We start from the raw sequence: 21,540 nt of genomic DNA on the forward strand, positions 1-21,540 counted from the left end.
GAGACCAAGCTCTAGAGCCTGCAAATCTCAGCAAGAGAAGCCACCGCAATGAGAAGCCCACAGACCACAAGGAGAGAGTGGCCAGCTTGCCGCGACTAGAGAAAGGTGCACAACAACGAAGATGGCACAGCCACAGAAAATAAAATTTTAAAACTCAAAAAGAAAAAAAAGCTTTCTTTAGGAAGACTTCTCTTAGCATATGTACTTTTTCTCTGGCAGCCCTTTTCACAATAGGTAGTAATTGCTCACTGACTTATTTGTATCCTCAACTATATCTTAAGCTCTGGCAGGGAAAAGATAACTTTCTTGGTGAAGGTACAGCCTCTATGTAATCATCCCCTAAATTGCACTCTGTAAGTATTTATTATTTTTTCAAATTTAGTATTATAAAATTCAATTACAGTTCACAAAAGAATTCAACATGTTTTCTTTAAAGAATAAATACCCCTATTGTATTGCATGATTTGCTTCTTATATATTTCATTTTCAGTCCTTCCTAACTCTGTATTTTCCCATGTTACAAACATTACCCCTCAATATATATCTGGGGAATACATAAACTGAATCAGCTTTATTTTCTTACTTTCTCCTTGATATAGAAACACGTAAAAAGTGTTAATACTGCTCAGATTCTAACATTTTAACATTGTTTTTAAAAAATAGCTAACCTGTATATGAATAAAAGTGGCATTTGAAACTGCTGAAGGACTGAAATCCAATTGTACATACTCTCCTCATATTTTTATGGATTTAACAATTCATCTTAAAAACTATATTATCTAAGTGTATGCAAAGCACTATTCCACATTCATGGAGACACACACACTGCTCTGTCTTCTCAGAAACAAACACTGACCTCCTACTTATTTGGACTGCGGGCCCAGCATCAGGGATTTGCAGGCAGAGGGTTTGGGAAGGCTCTCTGTTCCCGCTCGGCATTACTCGGCTCCTCTCGGCTCTCCCTCGGCTTCGCGTTCGTCTTCATTCGGCTCCGTTCGGCTCCTCCTCTCGGAGATACAGCCGAGGCGACTCGCGCGCACGCGCACGCGCTCTCAGCTTCTGCTGCTTTTAGGGCTGCTCTCTAGCTCCGGTTTTTACTTCCTTCTCTTCAGAGCTGTATCCGGGTCGTTGTTTTCTCTATTGTCTTAGGCAACCGGCCTCGGAGTGTGCAGATTCTGGGTCTTTTGTTGCTTTTGTTTGCGGGATAATAAAGTTTTTCTTTCCTTTATTTTTTTAATCTAAGCGTTTTAACGGGGTAAATTAACTCCTCAGGGCTGCCGGGTTGGCCGCGCTGCCTGGGCCGGAGGGCGCCTTTGGCCAGGGAGCGCCAAAGGAAGGCGCTCGAGCGGCCGGGGTCGGTTCTGCTAGGACCGGGGGGCCGGGGGGCGGGAGGGGAGCGGCGGGGCTGCACCTGGGGCGCCCCGGTCAGGTCCGCGGCGCCGCCTATTTTTAATAGCATCTTTTGGACTTATTTCCTTGGTCTCAGTCCTCGACCTCGGCGCTGCCTGTGCTATCGCAGCCTCTCCTAGGTCTCCTCCAAACGACCACCTCGGATTCCTTAGTAAGTGTGTCGGAGGCGTCCGCGGGGAGACAGATCCATTTCAGCCCAAGAAGTCGGGGCCGGCGAGGGCAGGGCGGGGGTGGGAGAGTCCTGTGGGAAGAGGTACCCTCCGCGGACGCTCCCCCCTCCACGATCCGTCGGAATGGACATAGCTTTTTATATTCCCTGGGCTTTGAATTTTTTATTGACTGTTAACGATGTCTTAGTGAGGGATTACAGAGAGCAAGTCTCAGAAGCAAGATGTTCAAGAAGGCCAGTTTTGATTTTTGAGCCCTGGGCTCGTACTTGCTGCGCCTTGGGGCTGAACCTGCCCATGGAGCTGGCCGGCCAGCCCCAATATTCCCACCCCAACCTTCCACCGCACCATTTGCCGAGAACTGAATTAAGACAAAGATTTGCGCCACCTGCAGGAGGTCATCTGTACCTTCTTTCAGCACCACAGCTCTCCCTCGCGCTTGGTGTGATTATGAATGACGATGTAATGTTTTTCTTTTAACAGTGGATCGCAGCTCCAAGAGGAGGCAGGTGAAGCCTTTGGCAGCTTCTCTGCTAGAAGCTCTCGATTATGATAGTTCAGATGACAGTGATTTTAAAGTTGGAGATGCTTCAGGTAAATGTTTATTTCTCGCTTCCCTTTTCCCAGCTCTTTGGAGTTGGGCTGATTTTCAGACATTGCTTAAAAAGAATGGATTTTAATTAAAATGTCAATATAAAGTTAAAGCACATAAACTTTATTTTGTCTGTTTGATTTCCTACATATCCCTTAGAGCGTGTCACTGGATAATACTATCACTACTTCTGTTATTGTTGCTACGTATCAGATAACTGTCAGAGAAGGATTTATTTCAAAGATGCAGTAGTATTGTAAATCACCTATACCTCAGTAAAGGCTTCCCTGGTAGCTCAGTTGGTAAAGAATCCGCCTGCAGTGCAGGAGACCCCAGTTCCATTCCTGAGTGGGGAAGATCCGCTGCAGAAGAGACAGGCTACCCACTCCAGTATTCTTGGGCTTCCCTTGTGGCTCAGCTGGTAAAGAATCTGCCTGCAATGTGGGAGACGGTTTGGATCCCTGGGCTGAAAGATCTACTGAAGAAGGGAAAGGCTACCCACTCCAGTATTCTGGCCTAGAGAATTCCATAGGCTGTAGAGTCCACGGGGTCACAAAGAGTCGGACACGACTGAGCAACTTTCACTTTCATACCTCAATAAACACCAAACAAAAAGACACAGTGGAAACCAGAAAGACACAAGATGCAGAAGTGTTTGTTGTTTACTTAAAGATACATTTACACTTCCTTTATGGACAGAGTGGGGAAAAATCTAGAGCTAATCTTAAAGTAGAGTACCGTTCTGAGAGTAATAGGAGCCTTGAACCACCAAGGAAAAGTTTGTCTTTTTAGACTGCTTGGCACCCTCTGAAAGGAGTTTTGCTTTTTGTCTATTAGCTCCCTTACCAGCACAAAATTGACAAAAGTAAAAAGTTGTACTTTGGTAGGTGCTGGACCCTGTGGATTGGGCCGTTGAAAATCTGAGCTACAAAGCATGAATGCTTGCTAATTTTATTTTGTGATTTTAAAAATAAACAAAAAAATTTCATACGGTAATACACACAACTGAAATCGTATAGTAACATTGTACACAATTGAAAAATGGAAACATGTTTTCCCGTTTATCTTTTGTTCATTGTAATTCAACAGACATATCTACATAAAAAGTTTTCATTGCCGGAATCTGAGAAATACAGATTATGTTTAAATATTTTATGTGAAAAATAGAAGTACACATGAACAATAAAAATTACTTAGTTCTACCCCTTTTGACAGAAATTTAAATCAAGTGAGAAATTTAAATCAAATTTAAATTTAAATCAATTAAAGGATAATTGATTTTATCCTTTTAAAGGTTTTAAATTATTCTTCTAGAGAATTTTCAGTGCTTAGTCCTATTTCTCTCCTGATTTTTTTTTTTTCCTGCCAGATGTGGTAGGAAGGGATGAAATTTGGTTGTGTTGTGTTACTGTTTTACTTTTAATAGCATCAACAGGAACAGTTTACATTGTGATTTACCAACAACTTTTTGTTTCCATAATCTCATTTAATTTTTACAATAACTTTGGAAGAGATACTATTTTACAGATAACAGGGACACTGAGTCTAAAGAATTTGCATGAAGCCACTTAGCCTAAATGGATCTAATCCAGTTCTTAGGATTCTCAACATTTTTAATGCTTTCACTGCTTAGGCCCTGAAAGTGAATAGATGTAGTCTTAAATTGAAACTATTGTACTTATCAAGGTGACTAACTGAGGTTACTCCCAGCAATCAAAAGTTGTAAAGTTTTTTATCTTGTTTAATTTTTTTACCCCTTTATTTTTCAGCTCTTTCATCTCTCACTTGGTTTACTGTTGTTTGGTATTTCCAAAGGGGAAAAAAGGAAGGGAAAGAAGTAAAATCTAAACCTATGTCAGTGCTCTTGTTGAAAACTGGCAGAAAGGGATATTCTTTGCTAGAATGCAGCTTTGGTTTGTCATGTTGAGATTGTAAACTGACAAAAATGGTTGGGTCTCAGAAATTATGACTTACTAGAATACCGTTAGGGAAAAACTCCAAAGCTTAATTTCTTTTACGTATTCCATAATTAGTTTTATGACGGTAAATTCTGACTTTGCATATAATTTTTCTCGTTTTATTTATTGAGATGTAGCACTTCTCTTTACAAGGGTTAAAATAATCTAATGATACAAATTGCTTTCTCAAAATAATTTTTTGGTATCAAGCTAAATAAAGACCCCCTCACCTTGTTAAATTTTAATCCTGGTTGATGTGAATTATCTGTTATTTGTGAAAATGGCGAGTTTTGTTAGGTTGATAATTTTTTTAGTCTTCTGAAGCAATTAAAAATATATACTTTCAGTTGTCTAATCTGCTATACTTGTAATTTCCTTCCTGGGCCCCAAAGGTCACATATTTATTTGTGCAGCTCTTGTTATCATAACTGAGAGTTTAGTAGAAAATGATTTTTTTTTAAAATGGGTAATAGTAGAAATTGAATTGTATTTTCCACTCATGGTTAAGGTGTATTGTCTCCCATAGCTGACATACTGGCTTATCTAGACGACCAGTGCTTCCTGTTTGAATCCTTTCTCTTCTCTTTGTAAGATAGTTGGACTCTTATAGGAAATAAGACATTTGAGTTATCACTGTTTTTCAAACATGTTGAAGTTGTGGAATCCCAGCCCTACTTAGTAATAGGCAATTAAACTGGAGGTGAAAAAATGGTAACTGAATAGTAATAATCTTTAATAATAGTTTTTCTGATCATAGCTTCTTTTAAAGCAGTCTTTAATAATCACTAACTCTGGACTTCTCTGGTGGTCCAGTGGTGAGGACTCTGCATTTTCAATGCAGGGGTTGCTGTTTCAGTCTTTGATTGGGGAACTAAGATCCCATATGTTTCATGGCCAAAAAAAAAGACTCCTACAAAGTTGTTAAAAATGACTAACTCAATAAACTGTTGACCTCGTTCAGACTTAATGTTACAATGGTTAGAGTGGTGGGCCTCAGTTTTTTAATTGGATTCTATGAATTTCTTCCGGTATTCATTTTGAATTCTGAAGTTCTGACTACAAAACTTTGTGTTTCTGTCTGGCTTTAAGAATAAATATTGAAATTTCTGAAAACTGACTACCCTTGCAGATAGACATAATATTTATGCTTCTCAGATAAAATAGAAAAAGATAAAATTCAGAAAAGAGCTGCCAATAAACTTGGCAAGTTATTATCAACAGTTAAGTGTTAATAGCTTCTACCTTTAGAAAAGTATGAACTGAAAATAGACCATCTTTTATTTTATCTCTAATGTAAACGTAGGACTAAATCTATCACTTTTGATTGAGGACAATCACTAAATAAATTTTCAAATTAATCCTAAAATAACATGTAAGCGTATCAAATTTATGGTGGTTACCACCAGAAGAACCATATGTTAGCTGGTACCCTATGAAATTAATCAGCTTTATAGGACTAAAGGCAGTTGATTATTGGCAGTTTCATAGTTTGGCTTAAACTGATTATATCTGAGACTATGACTTAAGACGGGATAGGAAACATTTAAAATAGGATTGAATCTGCCTACAGTGCAGGAGACCTGGGTTTGATCCCTGGGTTGGGAAGATCCTTTGGAGAAGGAAATGGCAACCCACTCCGATATTCTTGCCTGGAAAATCTCATGGACAGAAGAGCCTGGTGGGCTGCAATCCATGGGGTAGCAAGGGTCAGACACAGCTTAGTGACTAAACCACCACATGCAACTGGAATAATGTTGAAGATAAATGCATGTACTACGTTTATTAAACAAGATAAAATAGCAGTGCTGTGTCTCCCCAACCCTTAGCCAAAGTAAGATGGTTAACTTTAGCTCTTGAGCCATAGTTAGTTTTGTTGTTGTTCAGTTGTTCAGTCGTGTCCGACTTTGTGACCCCATGAACTGTAACCTGCCAGGCTCCTCTGCCCATGGGATTTTCCAGGCAAGAATATTGGAGTGAGTTGCTGGTTCCTTCTCTAGGGGATCTTCCCTACCCAGGGATTGAACCCGCATCTTCTACATTTGCAGGCAGATTCTTTACCACTGATCCACCAGGGAAGCCCATCGTTAGTTTGGTTGGTCCAAATTGCCAGAAAACAATTTAACCAAAAGACTGAGACTAGATTTTGCCTTGGTAGTATTTTCTGCTTAACTGACTTTGGCTAATGAGCAAATCTGGTTTTTCATTAACCAACTGTTATTTTGCTTAAAAGCTCTTTGCTGGATGTTATGGTGAATTCACAAAGAAATAATAAATACTGGAATAATTAAATACAAAAGGAGACAGATATTATAAAGCATGATCTAGTTCCAGTCTTTCAAAGGAGATGGGATTACTTTAGACTGGCTTGATTTAGAAGATTCATTGAGGAGATGAGGGTTGAACTAGGAAGTGAAAGAGTCCCAACCTAGGTGAGGGAAACACTAGGTGTTACAGAGTGTGGAGGATGGTAAATATTATTTACATATGGAGATCAGAATTTGAATAAAAGAACAGTGGAAGAGATGAGCCTGGGAAAATAGAATGAGGTCAAATTGAGGTCTTACATGTCAGACCAGGGTTCTTAATCTCAGCAACACTGTCATTTTGTTTTGGTTAATTCTTTGTTGTGGAGGCTTGTCCTTTGTATTGGAGGATACTTAGCAGCATCTCTGTCTTCTGCTAACTGCCTTTAACATCTACCCTACCTAACTCCTATCCCAGCCCTGCCCTTTTGTGGCAACCGTTATGTCTAGACATTGCCAAATGTTTTCTGTGGGACAAAATTGTACCCACTTGAGAACCATTGGTCTGGATTTACCCAGAAAATACAAAGTGCCACAAGTAGAACTAGAGTAAGCAGTAGAAGATGAGTTGTGTTGACTGGCTTTTTAAAAAGAAACATACTAGATTAGCGTACAGTGTCCCCAGGATGACACCTGAATGACTACTAGACTAGTGATGTGTCTGTTACCTGTTGTATATGTGTATAATCCTAATTATTGTTACATCAGCTCAATAAACAGAATAGTTAAATAACTAAGATTGATGAACAAAGATGATTCTTTATATTGCAAAGCTACCATAAAACTGAATTAAATCATTCTGATTTAATTACTTAATATTTATTAACTGATTCTATTATTTAATATTTATCATGGAGAAAACATAAGCATTGAATATTGTGAAGGGATTCTTTAAGGTTGAGTTCTAATTTCTTTATCTGTAAAACATTTAACTGTCTGTTAGTGGAAATAGCTGTTGCTTGCAGAGTTTCTGATATATTGTATTTGAGAAAGGTTACCATTAATTTAGGGCTTCCCTGGTGGCTCAGAGGTTAAAGCATCTGCCCCCAATGCAGGAGACCTGGGTTTGATCCCTGGGTTGGAAAGATCCCCTGGAGAAGGCAATGGCAACCTACTCCAGTATTCTTGCCTGGAGAATCCCGTGGATGGAGGAGCCTGGTGGGCTACAGTCCACGGTGTCTCAAAGAGTTGGACACGACTGAGCAACTTCACTTCACTTCACCTCACCATTAATTTAACTGACTAGGAGATAGAGATTTCAATTTTAAAGATTTTTTTTTCTAATTAAAAATTTTTTTTATTGTAGAATTAGAATTAATTCTATTCCTGTGTCCACAATAGCTGTATTTGAAATATCTGGTTTATTTCTCTAGTCTATTATTGCTTTTTTCTTTTTTTTTTAATGGTTGTAAAAGTGATGACTTGGAACATTGTTTGAATAGGAAATTTTTCATTGCAGTCTACAAAAATACAATTATAGATAGCCCAGGACTCTGATTTTTCTCATTGTCATTATTACTAAGTAATGCCTGTGACTAAACATTGTTTGTCTCCATCCCCCAAGTGCATATGTACCAAAAAGAAGTTACAACTAATCAGCTGAAGTTATTTTTCAGAAATCAGAGAAAAGTAAAATTTGAAAATTCCTGATCCCCTGCAGTTGGAGTATGGCTAATGTGTTATATTTGGAGAATGGAGGGTTGGGTAAGCTACTAGGATTGAAATTTGTGGGAAAATCTCAGATTCTTCTAATAATGTTAACAAATATAAAACATTTAATTAATCTATTTAAGATTCTGCTTTCTATTCAGGCATGATAAGAAAACAAAAACAGATTCAAAATTATTATTTTAAAAATAATTTATTGGCATTGGCAAAAACAACCAAAACAAAATTGCAGAAATTCTTGACATTTTGAAAAATTTCCAACTAATGTTTACCAAAGTTGGATTGGTCTTGGTTTTGATCAGGAGTCCACATTTGTGCCTCACTTGATCATTTTTTTTTTTCTATCTACTATTATGTTTTTACTGGTAAAAATTATTAGGAGTACTTTTTAATTAAGAAAAAATTCTACAAGGTTAATCCAGAAGAAAAGTACCTTTTCTCCATTTCACAGCTCTCTTAATTATAATTAATTATATCTACTTATAATTAATTATAATTAATCTGCATTGCCTTCAGGATGTTCCAGTTTTCTTTCATCAGTATGCGCAAAGATCCGTCTTTGCCTGTGAAGCATTTGGTTAACTCTGCTTATTATTTATTTTATCTTTATCCGAAAATGAGCTTCACTGGTGGCTCAGAAGGTCAAGAATCTGCCTGAGATGCAGGAGACCTGGGTTTGATCCGTGGGTCAGGAAGATCTCTGGAGAAGGGAAAGGCTAATATTCTTGCTTGGAGAATCTCATGGACAGGAGCCTGGTGGGCTGCAATCCATGGGGTCGCAGAGTTGGACGCTACTGAGCAACTTTCACTTTACTTTCACGTTTATCTAAAATTACCTAGGAACTTGTTTTTTTTTTTATCAGAAGTATTTTTTTCTTGGTAGTTTGAGTCTAATAGTTGTGAGTGGTATGAAAAAAAATCACCATTTTTTTTTTCTTTAATGATTTGTAGAGCTGTTGGACTTCCCCTATTGGTGTTACTGGGTCCACACTCTTCTTAAAAATTTGCTTACAAATTCAAAGATGTTTCCTATGTTTGACATAAACTTATTTGATGATGAAATCTGACTGGAACTGATAGGAGTTTATTTGTAGTGTTTACTTATCTTACGTAAATCTTTATACTTTTCACTGCAGAAATAATGTATTTGATAATACTATAGTACCATAGACCCCACCGGTGGTGTTAGTGTAATGTATTGTGCATGCACCATGCTATGTTTGCAAAATCTGGGGGAAAAACATCTAAATTCTGAAACACATCTGGCTCCAAAAGTTTCAAACAAAGGATTGATGGCTTACATTATATTACTCTTGTGGCCTTTGCAAGATTGTTGAGGTTGAGAATGCTTTTTTCACTGCAGTCCTGAATGAGATATAGGCACTGTATGATAATCCTGAGATTGACAGTGCTTTTACAGGCTCAGTTAGCATCGACTAAATGTTAGTCTGTGTTTTTTTATGTGATTTAACTTTCAGGATTTTCTTCATCAGCTGTTTGTAAAGGATTTCTGAGATATTTTAGAAACCAGATACTAATAACAGACAACTTTTTTTACTTTGAATGGCCAGGTAATTATAGAGGCTAATGCTGGTTGAGTTAACAGAAATTAAAATGGTACAAAAATATGAATTTTTTCCATGATTTTATGATTATCCTTTTTGTGGTTATAGGTACAAAATATTCATCACCCCACAGATTTTACTATTGATGTTGGCTACGACCTGATAATTGACTGGTTTGTTTCCTACTTCTTCCTGCTCTCCTTCCACAAATATTTTAGATTCTTATTTATTTGATTATATGTAAAGAGGCTTGGAATGCTACTGACTAGTGTTGGTCTAACAGGGTGTGGACAGCCCTAGGCAGGAATGGATAGCACTTGCTGGGAAGCTTGTGGTCCTGCATGAACTCTTAATATCCTCAGCCTATCTTTTTAGTGACAACTGTGCTTGCTCTTGTCTAAGACGGATTCGTTTTTAAAAAATGCACTAATTTCTTTCAATCTAGGGGCTTTAGTCGTTAATGCCTAGAACCTTTGGAAGTTTAGGTGACTCTTTTGTTGATACGAACAGTATCCTAATAAGCAGAAAAATGGATAACTTAAATATCTTGCAACCTCCATTTTCTGTGCCATTGCTATTGTCTGTTTTTCCCTTGTGTATTTGGTGCTCCTAAATTTGATTGGTATATTAGAGATGTGGTACAGGTTGACTGTCATAAATATCTGGGTTCACTTTTGCTAGGTAAAGAGTGAGATAAATGAAACAGGTTTTTTTGGGGGGGGGAGGGGGTCAGATTTTTCTTGCTCTGAATGTGACTCCATGTTTGCCAATCCATGTAATTTATGAAAGAAAGATGTAAGAGAAGAAGAACATAATCTGTATTATAAAGTTAAAATCAAGTGCTAAATTTAAAAAGAAGCACATTTACTTTTAGGAAAAAAAAAATGCCTCTAAAGTACCAAGTATAGTGTGAGACGTATGACACAAAATAGTGGTCCTCGTTTTAAAGCAGGTTTTAATTTAGAGTTACATCTATTCATCTTCATTAGTGGTATACTAAACTAGAATCATATCAACTTCATTGATTTATTATTTAATCAGGTTGGGAATGTCTACCATTCTTTGACTTAACTTTGTTTATATTGTTTTGCAAGTTACTCACAAATTTTGGTGGTTTCATTTGTGTCAGCGTTGTGTGTGTGTGTGTGTATGTATATACATATGTGTGGTTTTTTTTCTCATATTTTCAACAGATTCTGAAGGGAGTGGTAATGGAAGTGAAGATCCTTCAAAGGACAGTGGAGAAGGTTCCTGTAGTGATTCTGAAGAAAACATTTTAGAGGAAGAACTGAATGAAGACATTAAAGTAAAAGAAGAACAACTTAAAAATTCTGCAGAGGAAGAAGTACTGTCATCAGAAAAACAGTTAATTAAGGTGGAAAAGAAAGAGGAGGAAGAGAGTGGAGAAAGACCTAGGAAGAAAAAGGAAAAAGAGAAGGAGAAAGAAAAGGAAAAAGAGAAAGAGAAGGAGAGAGAGAAGGAGAAAGAGAAAGCAACAGTATCTGATAATGTGGCTGCTGCTGCTGCCTCCGCCACGCCAGCCACAAGCCCTCCGGCTGCTCACACATGTCCTTCAGGCCCCTCTACCACGGCTGCTGAGGAGCAAGTCAGCGAGCCAAAAAAGTGGAACCTTCGTCGGAACCGACCACTTTTGGATTTTGTTTCCATGGAAGAGCTGAATGACATGGATGACTATGACAGTGAAGATGACAATGATTGGCGACCCACTGTAGTGAAAAGAAAGGGAAGATCTGCATCTCAGAAGGAAGGAAGTGATGGAGACAATGAGGATGATGAAGATGAGGGAAGTGGGAGTGATGAGGACGAGAACGACGAAGGCAACGATGAAGATCATAGCAGTCCTGCCAGTGAAGGGGGCTGCAAGAAGAAGAAGAGTAAAGTTCTTAGCAGAAACAGTGCTGATGATGAGGAACTGACCAATGATAGCCTGACACTATCTCAGAGCAAGAGTAATGAGGTAGATCAACCCAATTTTTATGATATCTGTCTGTCTGGGGAAAAGGGAATTCTTCTCTAAACCATTCTACCCATTATATTAAGTGGCTTCCTTGAAAGCCTGTTCTTAGCTGTGGGAGTGAATGAGCACCCTAACTGTAACATTTATTCATTTGGTCAGCCCACTTTTATTGAGTATCTCCTATTTGTCACCGTCCTCAAGGAGCTCATAATCACCGTTCTCAAGGAGCTCAGTCTAAATTTAAAGAAATATTTTTATGTCCATACCCTTGGGAAATGGTAGAGTTTTTTCCATTGTCTATCCCCTCAGTCCATTGTTCGTTGGACTGCTAAATGATCCTGAGTGGGTTATGAAAACAAAGATCACCTTTCTTTCAACTTAGTTATATCCATATCTGCATAAAAATTTAGAGTACTTCTAAGAGTACTTTCAAGTAGAGCAACAAAGAATTTAATTGTCTCAGGCTTTTAGAGATTCATTTTAAAGGTAATTCCTTTTTTAGTTGTGGCACCCACCTGAATAGTCACCAGATCATTGCTTTAGGTGTGTGGAAGTAAATACAAATTATATATTTACGTATATTTAGTGAATAAGGTCTCTCTACAAAGAAATGAAAACAAACATTCTATGCTAAAACAAACATTACTATAATAAAACTACAATAATGACTCAGTTCTTCCACTTGAAGTTCTACTACTGAAAGTTAGGTTTATCCATTGGGCCCAAGATGCAACATTCAAGACTCTTCAAACACATTTGTATCTCTTTGTCTGTGTGTTTATGTATATGTTTTTCTTCAAAAGAAAGACTGAATTGTTGTCTTACATGTAGATGTACCTGTTACATCACATGGAAGAACTATAATGATTGTCTGTCATTCCATTAATGTGTTTATAGTCATGAAAATTCACTTCTTTAACAAGCACTTAGTTTTTGTTTTTTCGTGTTATTGAATAGATTAAACTGGTAGAAAGATTTTCCTTTTGTGCTTTATTTGTTCTTTTGCATTTCTTATGATTACAAGTTTTACATAACAGTGATTTTCTATTTTAAATTTCATTTGAAAATTTGATGTTTAACCAAAATAGTATGTAGCAGATTAGGAGGTAGGTGTTAAATGTCAGCACAGATGAAGCAGTAGTTGGTGTTTTAGATTATAACACTGGTTAACTTCTAGGTTGCCCGTTTTCCTAAGAAGAATGTTGCCTGATTGCAATGCTTTCCTAATTCCTATCTTTAGGTAAAGGAAAATTGTCATTTGGAATATAGCATACTATTCATAATGATGTAGCAAGACAGTCTGTATTTGCAATTTAAGGAAACAGAAGTATGGAAAATCCAGTTGTTCGTAATTGATTTAAGCATGTATCCAATTTATTTTATAGCACTTTATGCTAATCTGTATCTCCTTAGTTTACCTTTGGCAGTATCACTTTCTTCATTTTTATTAGCATAACAACCATACAAAAGGCTGGCTAGTGATAGGGGGAATTATGCTAAGGTGTGAGGGAATGTCTAGATATTTGCCATGTAAAATCTATGTAAATTATTCAGTTGTTAATAATCTGTACTACATAACAAATTGCTTGAGAGATTGTAGACTGTGTTTTATGATACATATAAAGGTGACATGTGCTGTTTAATTTTTCTCTACTAAACAGAAGAGATTTTGGTAAATAATGGGGCTTTATTTAGGTTAACAGTCCCTAAGGAATGAGATTCCAGAGGATTTCTTGGATAAGTGCTTTGATAAAGTTGTAAAGGAAGTGCTTCTTATAGTAACTAAATTAATTCTTTTTGTGTTAATTTATGTTAATTTTCCTTTTGTTCCACTCTGTATAGAAATGTAGAAGAACTTATGGAAGATTAATTTTCCCTCAATAATATCCTACCTGAAACCTTGATAACTGTATTTTTCCAAAACTGTTTTTCAAACTCCTCAATTATTTTTGATGATTCTGGTTCTATGTAAATGTCATTCAAATTAATGTTAAATTTTAATAGAAAACTAATAAATTCAGTTTATTATATATTTTAAAATTTTCTATTTGTATAATCTTGATTTTGTAAAAAGATGACCAAAAATAATCCTTGTTGTCTGACCAGTGTTTGAATTTTAATCTTCCTGGTTAATTTAGGTAGTGATACCTTGCCAAGTATTCATTAGTTAATACCTATATATCTGATTATATTTGAAGTTTTATTTTTCTATGCTTTTACTTTGTTTCAAATACTACTTTGTAATAGAGATAGCTAAAAATGTAGTTTTAGAATACAGAATAGAATTGTATTTAGCTTATAAGCAGGCAGATTTTTTTTTCCCTTGGCTTCTGTCAGGTGCTTTTTTAGGGCTGTGAAATTGGGTATTACGTAAATGATGCCCAGGAACTTTCATAATTTTGAAATTTTTTTACAGGCATTTGACATTCTTTTTGGGGGAATTTTATAATTATTGGCTCTTAATGGTCTTACTGTGTGTATGCTGTAGGCCTTGAAATGCTCTAGAGCAGTGATTCTCAAATTTTTGGTTCAGGATACTCTTAAAAATTGAGGACCATAATTATTATTTATATAAGTTATATCTTTTGATATTTGCCATTTGCAATTAAAACTCAGAAATTGAAAAAAAATAAAATGTAAAGAAGCATAGAAGTTGTTGGATTGGTGACACCATCCCATGTCATACAACTTCTGGAAATCTTCATCATATACCCATAAGAGAGAGTGAAAGGCAAATATCCATAGTATTTATCTTTTAGAACCCCTGAAAGAGAGTTCCCTAGACCAGTTTGAGAACTACTGTTCAATAATTGGGCATTTGATAACCTGCATTTTCTTCACATGGGCATATCTTTTATCAGTGGCATTATGGCATTTTTTTTAAATTTAAGTGCAATCTCAACAGTACTCTTGGAATATGGTTACATGTCTTTTTCATAATTTTATTTTGAAGTTTCTGAGATTCACTAAGGTTACCTTACCTTTTAGTTTTCTGAAGTAAGATTTTCTGGGGGAGGGCTGTATAGTATTTTCAGATAATGGTTCCTGGACTTTGAAACAAGCACTTTCGGTGAGAATTAATATATGATAGAACATCATCTTAGAAATTTTCAGGTGGAAGTTTTTTTTTTTCCTGATAAAAGTCTCTGTTATGTTAAATGGATTAGATGTCTTGCCCTGTGAAGAAATAGCAGTTGTCATCTGAATTTTCCTAATTTTCCCCATTTTTGTCTCTTTGTATTTAATTTTTAGTAAGAGTCTGCAATGATGGGTATCAACCAAAATTGCCAGTTAATTTTGTTTTCTCTGCCTCTGAATGATAATGTGTGAGAGAGAAAATGGAATAGAGATATAATTAAGACATTTACTGTTTTTCTGAGCAAAATAGACAAACAGGACAAATAATAGATTTAGAGCTACCTATTGATGCTCATTTTTCTGATCCATAGACATTTATTTATTTCCCACATGGGTAAATCTTTTTTTCAAGGCCTAATTAGTAGTTGTAATTCCACCGGAGAAATACAGGCAGAATGCATTAACACGAGTAGCTTCTCAGTCATCAAACTCTGGTCATTTGCTCACTCTTTATTTGATCTGTTATTTTTTTAATCTTGATGTGGTATTCTTTAAAAAAAATGGATTTACCATAGGAAAATACTTAAACTAGCAGTGTTTATTGAGACTTATAACTTTCCTTTTGGGATTCCAAGGAAGATTTCCAATGTAGTAAATGGTCAGCTCATATTTCTCTTTTTGGACCATCTTCAAAGTAGAGAAGAAAGGAGAATGGGAATGATCATTTATTGAATACCTAGTACGTATCAGGAACATTTTTGCCATATGTTTTCTTGTTAATTCTTACAAGAACTTGATGAGGTAGGTATTATTTTTGTCATCCAGTTTTACAGATGAGAAAGCTTCAGCTTTGAAGTTGTGGGATGAAAATCTGGGCAGATTTTTGTTTTGCTCACTGTACTAAACTACTTTAAAACATGAGTTTTCTTTTTAGGAAATTTTAACCTTATTTGCTAGCCACATGCAACGCCCCACACTACTTTGGTTTTATAACAAAAGGAGTGAAGTATAGAATTTTAAAGTGCTAGAATTCTCAAGAGAAATGACATTGCCTCCTTGTTAACTTTTGCAGTATTTAGTGATTTTTTTGTCTAGGTCAGCTGCAAGTTTATTAATTACGCAGAAAATATCTTGAAAGAATGTTATGAATTATGACAGTCATGTCATTCAGATGTAATTTACAAATTGCTGTTGAAATTACTTTAAATGTTACCTGTGGATATTGGTCAGTTTAAAAGAATATAGAAACATAAAAATGTTAACATGAAATAATATATTTAATGAATGTGTGATATGGAACTAATTTATTTTGTTTCTGAATATGGTTAGGTTCTTAAATGAAAATATATAGACTCAGATGTCATCTTTTATTACATGTAATGCTAAGCCCAGTGCATTAAATGGCAGACATCATTATCTTGTTAATTTGCATTTAAAGTTTAAATTCATGCTGCAGAAGATTTAAATTAAATGGAGCACCCTCTTCCTTTTTTTTTTTTTTTTAATATATTCCTGAATGCATTTTCCTTTCTCCTTTTATGTTGCAATTAACTAGGTGTTCACTAGGTATTTCTTGACAAAAGGCTGATAGAGTAGTCTGACTCTTCTAGCAGTCAGTCTGGATTCTTTTTTAGATGATTTTCTGTGCCTGTATACACCAGTTTCCATTGCAGACTTTCATGGATCTATCATCCACCAGTTTGATGACTCTGGAAATTCTAGATTCCGCAGCACCAAAGGAGTTTAGTCTGTAACTATGCCATCACATATATATTTGCCTATATGTTATCTTGAATTGATTTTTAAAAATTGTTTAATATGTGTGTGTCTTGTCTCCCCTAGATAGGATTATAAGCTTGCTAAGTGTAGGCACCATTCTTACATTTTTAAGAATCATATAGAATTAGTGATTATTTGTGGATTAATTTTACCTTTCTCCGAGTTTCAGGGCTCAGGCTGTATCCAGAATGGCAAAGCAGATGAAGAGTTGTTGGTTATAAGCTTGGTTTTATATTTACTTGGGAAGAGAGAATATAAAACTTGGAGAGAAGTGGAAAATTAGAGAGAGGGTTCTTAGAGGGTCCTTTAACAGGGATGTACTTCTCAAATGTGGTGCACTTGGGAATCCCTAAAGTAATGGAGTATGCAGCATAATTTTGGAAATGCACAAAATGATTTAAGGTGAGAATTTTATGAAAATTACCTTTTAAATATGTGATTTTCTGATATTTTATTATTAGGACTCGCTGATTCTTGAGAAGAGTCAAAACTGGAGTTCTCAAAAAATGGACCATATTCTGATTTGCTGTGTTTGTCTTGGAGATAATAGTGAGGATGCTGATGAAATAATTCAGTGTGACAATTGTGGCATTACAGTTCATGAAGGTAATTTTGCTTTGTTTTGCTTCCTTTTAGAAATGACTGGTTGACACTGCATTTGTATAAGTAATATCAGCTGTTTTACATATGTACTATACTAATTTTTCTATAATATTTGATTATACTTAACCTGAAATAAGACGTACTGAATTTTCAAATTATGATGGGTATTATTTTTTCAGATTAGGTTCATTTAAAATGTGTTTTAAAATAATCAAAGTAGATTATTACTATATATAAATCATTATTTCTTTGAAGGTCAATACTATGATATTTTCTTTTATGGCATTATTTCTAGTTTTTAATTGAAATTTAGGTATAGGAAAAAATCTAGTATGTTCGTATAGTAGAGTGCATTTTTGAAAAAGGTACAGTTGAGTCAAGTGGTATATAGTTTCTTCTTTCATAGTTATAATTTTTAAGTTGAAAGGGGAATTTGTAGAGATCATCTTTTAGAATCTGAAATAGGAGCCATTGTAATACATTGAAAGTATTTTTCCTGATTATGAATTTTGAACCTTTTTAATGTAATTTTTGTTGTATTTTATTTAAAATTTTTTATTTTGAGATAATTTCTGACTTGTGAATTTGTATGCTCTTCACTAAGATTTGCCAGATGGTGATATCTTGCTATATATGTTTTATCTTCTCTCATATAAAAAATTTTCCCTCACCTTTGAGAGTAAACTGTAGACAAAATGTTCAGCTCTGCCTCTAGTGCCTTACTGTGTATTTCTTAAGAACAAAGATCGAGGACATTCATTCTCTTACAAAGGCACATAATTATCAAAGTCAGGAAATAACCATGGGTAGAAAACTGTTATCTAGTCTATGACTGTATTCACATTTTGCCAATCATCCCAATGATATTGATTCTAGCAAAATAAAATCCAGGATTATGAGTTGCAGTCAGTTGTCATATCTATTTAGTTTCCTTTAATCTAGAACATATTTTAAGTCTTTGTGGTTCATGCCTTTGACATTTTTGAAGAATACAGGCCAGTTCTTTGATAGGATGTCCTCAATATTGGGATTTTCTTACGTTTTCTCCTGATTAGGTTCAGGTGCTAACCTGATGCTTTTTGGCAGAAGTGCCTCTGAAGTTATTTTGTGCTCTCATGACCTACTGAAAAACAGTGTTTCTGTGGCCTTGCCCTTACCTGCCTTTCTGGTATTGCCACCTCCTCCCAAATAGTTTTGGGTGTCCGCTGGACTTCTGAGACTTGTGGGGCTTGGACTTCTTTAACCAATCCTCTTGTCTTCATGTGAAGCTCCCTGCCCTTGCCGCTAAGACTCACTGTGGGAATGTCTCCTGTTGCTGTTATTTCTTTTTTTTTTTTTCTTTCAGTAGTGTTTGTTTAGAACTTTCTGAGTGCTAGGCATTCTGTAGGTTTCAGGCATGTAAAATAAACAATATAGACAGTGCTGACCCTATGGAGCTTAATGCATAGTAAGAGACAGGAATGAAAATATAATACAGTAATATATATCAGGTGGTGGTCTGGACTGTGGGGAAAAATAAAGTAGGAAAAGGAATATTAGGAATGCTATGAATGGGGGTTGTTGAGTGGGCTATTTATAAAAGCTTATAAGGAAAATCCTCTCTGATAAGGTGATCTCTGAGCAGTGACCTGAAGCATGTGAGTAAGCAAGCCATGTGAATATCTGGGGAAAGAGCACTCCAGAATGAGGGGGTAGTTACTGTAAAGATGTTGAAGTAGGAACATGTCTGGAGTGTTTGTATGATGACGTGGAGGTTAGTGTGGCTAGAACTGAGGGAGTGAGCTGCTTAGTGGTGGAGGCAGAGATAAGGGCAAACCAGGTGGGGCCTTGTAGGTCATAGATTTCAGATTATACTGAGATGGATATGGGAAGAGCTGGGTGAACTTTAAGCAGAGGATCACTATGATATGATTAATGTTTTGGAAGAATCACTGCTGGGGTGAGAGCAGACTGAAGTGTGTCTAAAGTGGGAATCAGGGAGACCATTTTGGAGACCATAGCAATGATCCAACAGAGGAATAGGTTTACAGGTAGATAGTAAAAGTTTGGTTTTAAGCTTTTAGAGTTGAGGTAAGATATAGGGGCTGGTGAGGTAAATTTGGGACTGATCAGCCTGCAGAAGTTTAAAACTGTGAGCCTGAATGTGCTGTCTAGGGAATGGCATAGTGCTTTGAGCACTTCAAGAGGAGTGGAGGAGCACAGGGTCAGTGAGATTGGAGAAGAGCCTTGAGTAGTGGCCTGGAGTAATGAAAAGTTTCCAAAATAGATTGTAACTGTCAAACACTGTTTTTAGAGTAAGATGAAACCTGGCTTATGGGAAATGACCCTAATGCATGGTAAACTCCAAGTCACTACCAGGCAAGTCATCGCAAAGGTTATGGGAAACAAGGCTTATAGGCAAAATGCTTATGTCACATGGTTTATTAAAAATGTAAAATACATAGAAGCAAGGGGGAAAATATCGGATTAGTTAACGTGGTTCAGTTCAGTTCAGTCACTTAGTCGTGTCCGACTCTTTGTGACCCCATGAATCACAGCATGCCAGGCCTCCCTGTCCATCACCAACTCCCAGAGTTTACCCAAACTCATGTCCATCGAGTCAGTGATGCCATCCAGCCATCTCATCCTCTGTCGTCCCCTTCTCCTCCTGCCCCCAGTCCCTCCCAGCATCAGTCTTTTCCAATGAGTCAACTCTTCACATGAGGTGGCCAAAGTACTGGAGTTTCAGCTTTAGCATCAGTCCTTCTGATGAACACCCAGGACTGATCTCCTCGCAGTCTGAGGGACTCTCAAAAGAGTCTTCTCCAACACCACAGTTCAAAAGCATCAATTCTTCGGCACTGAGCTTTCTTCACAGTCCAACTCTCACATCCATACATGACCACTGGAAAAACCATAGCCTTAACTAGATGGACCTTTGTAGGCAAAGTAATGTCTCTGCTTTTGAATATGCTATCTAGGTTGGTCATAACTTTCCTTCCAAGGAGTAAGCATCTTTTAATTTCATGGCTGCAGTCACCATCTGCAGTGATTTTGGAGCCCCCCAAAATAAAGTCTGACACTGTTTCCACTGTTTCCCCATCTATTTCCCATGAAGTGATAGGACCAGATGCCATGATCTTCGTTTTCTGAATGTTGAGCTTTAAGCCAACTTTTTCACTCCTCTTTCACTTTTATCAAGAGGCTTTTTAGTTCGTCTTCACTTTCTGCCATAAGGGTGGTGTCATCTGCGTATCTGAGGTTATAGATATTTCTCCCAGCAGTCTTGATTCCAGCTTGTGCTTCCTCCAGCCCAGCGTTTCTCATGATGGACTCTGCATAGAAGTTAAATAAGCAGGGTGACATTATGCATGTACTGTCAGTTCTGCTACATTGTTCGCATAGAACCAACCGTAGTCAAATGTAGGAGGGGACATTCCAAGAATATTAATACTGGGGGCCATCTTAGAGGCTGCCTCCCACAGAGACAGATGCTAGTGTATGGATGGAAGGAACCAGTGGAAATGGAAAGTTAGCAATTGATGATGTCAGGAGAGAAAGGGGAACAGTTGCTGGAGCAAGTCTTTTGAGTACAAGGCTATAAAGAATAGGATCCAACACAAGGGAAGAGATTTAATAGATAAAAGTTGGCATAGTAACTAGAAGAGAATATATGGATACAGATGTAGGTAGGATGTTGGATGTGGTGGTTAGAACATGTGGAATTGAATGCTTATTTTCTCAGTGAAATAGGAAGCAGCCATTAGCAGAATGTAGAGGTGGGAAGACGTTGGAGATTTGAGGAGTGAGAGGTTGGTATAAAATAGTTATTTGGGGGAATAAATGGATTAGGGAAATACGTACATAATATTGTGTGTGTGTGTATACTTACATATTCACCCATGTTATATGTGTGTGTATATAATATATGTGTGTATGTATTACCAGACAGCAATAAGGGACTACTTGAGATTAGTGGTAATGATTATAACCTTGGACCAGTCAACATGGTTGTGCATATGAGTTCTTTTTTTTCTCTAAGAGTGGTTCAGATTTCTTGGAGAAGTTGCAGAATAGGTGAACATCAAAAGTAGCAGCTGTGCTGCCATTGTTTGTCGTGCTGATCACCACTGATGGTCACAGATGTGTTACCGCTGCTTGTGTGAGTGACTGTCAGTCCTGATGTGAGATGCAGGCATGACTAGTACTGTTAGTGTTACTGACTAGTCATCATGTGAGGGTAATGCCTCTACTTCATAGGTCATGGTTTTGACCATGGATGTGATATTTAAGGCTGCTGCTGCTAAGTCGCTTCAGTCATGTCCGACTCTGCGACCCCAGAGACGCCAGCCCACTAGGCTCCCCCGTCCCTGGGATTCTCCAGGCAAGAACACTGGAGTGGGTTGCCATTTCCTTCTCCTATTTAAGGCTAGCACAATGATTTTAAGAAATTGAATTGA

The 21,540-nt window shown here is 36.8% G+C and overlaps 1 protein-coding gene across 1 annotated transcript in view; it reads left to right on the forward strand.

Moving 5' to 3' along the window:
• The first annotated feature begins 1,874 nt into the window (after nucleotides 1-1,874).
• The window catches only part of PHF14 (PHD finger protein 14), a 195,372-nt gene continuing 175,706 nt past the window's right edge, over nucleotides 1,875-21,540 (forward strand). Inside the window, exons 1-4 of the mRNA XM_052639076.1 lie at nucleotides 1,875-2,019; nucleotides 2,061-2,171; nucleotides 10,857-11,641; nucleotides 16,960-17,104. Coding sequence (XP_052495036.1) covers nucleotides 1,875-2,019; nucleotides 2,061-2,171; nucleotides 10,857-11,641; nucleotides 16,960-17,104 — 1,186 coding nt within the window. The remainder of the gene's footprint in view (nucleotides 2,020-2,060; nucleotides 2,172-10,856; nucleotides 11,642-16,959; nucleotides 17,105-21,540) is intronic.

Source organism: Budorcas taxicolor, chromosome 4 (assembly GCF_023091745.1).
Source record: "Budorcas taxicolor isolate Tak-1 chromosome 4, Takin1.1, whole genome shotgun sequence".
NCBI lineage: Eukaryota > Metazoa > Chordata > Mammalia > Artiodactyla > Bovidae > Budorcas > Budorcas taxicolor.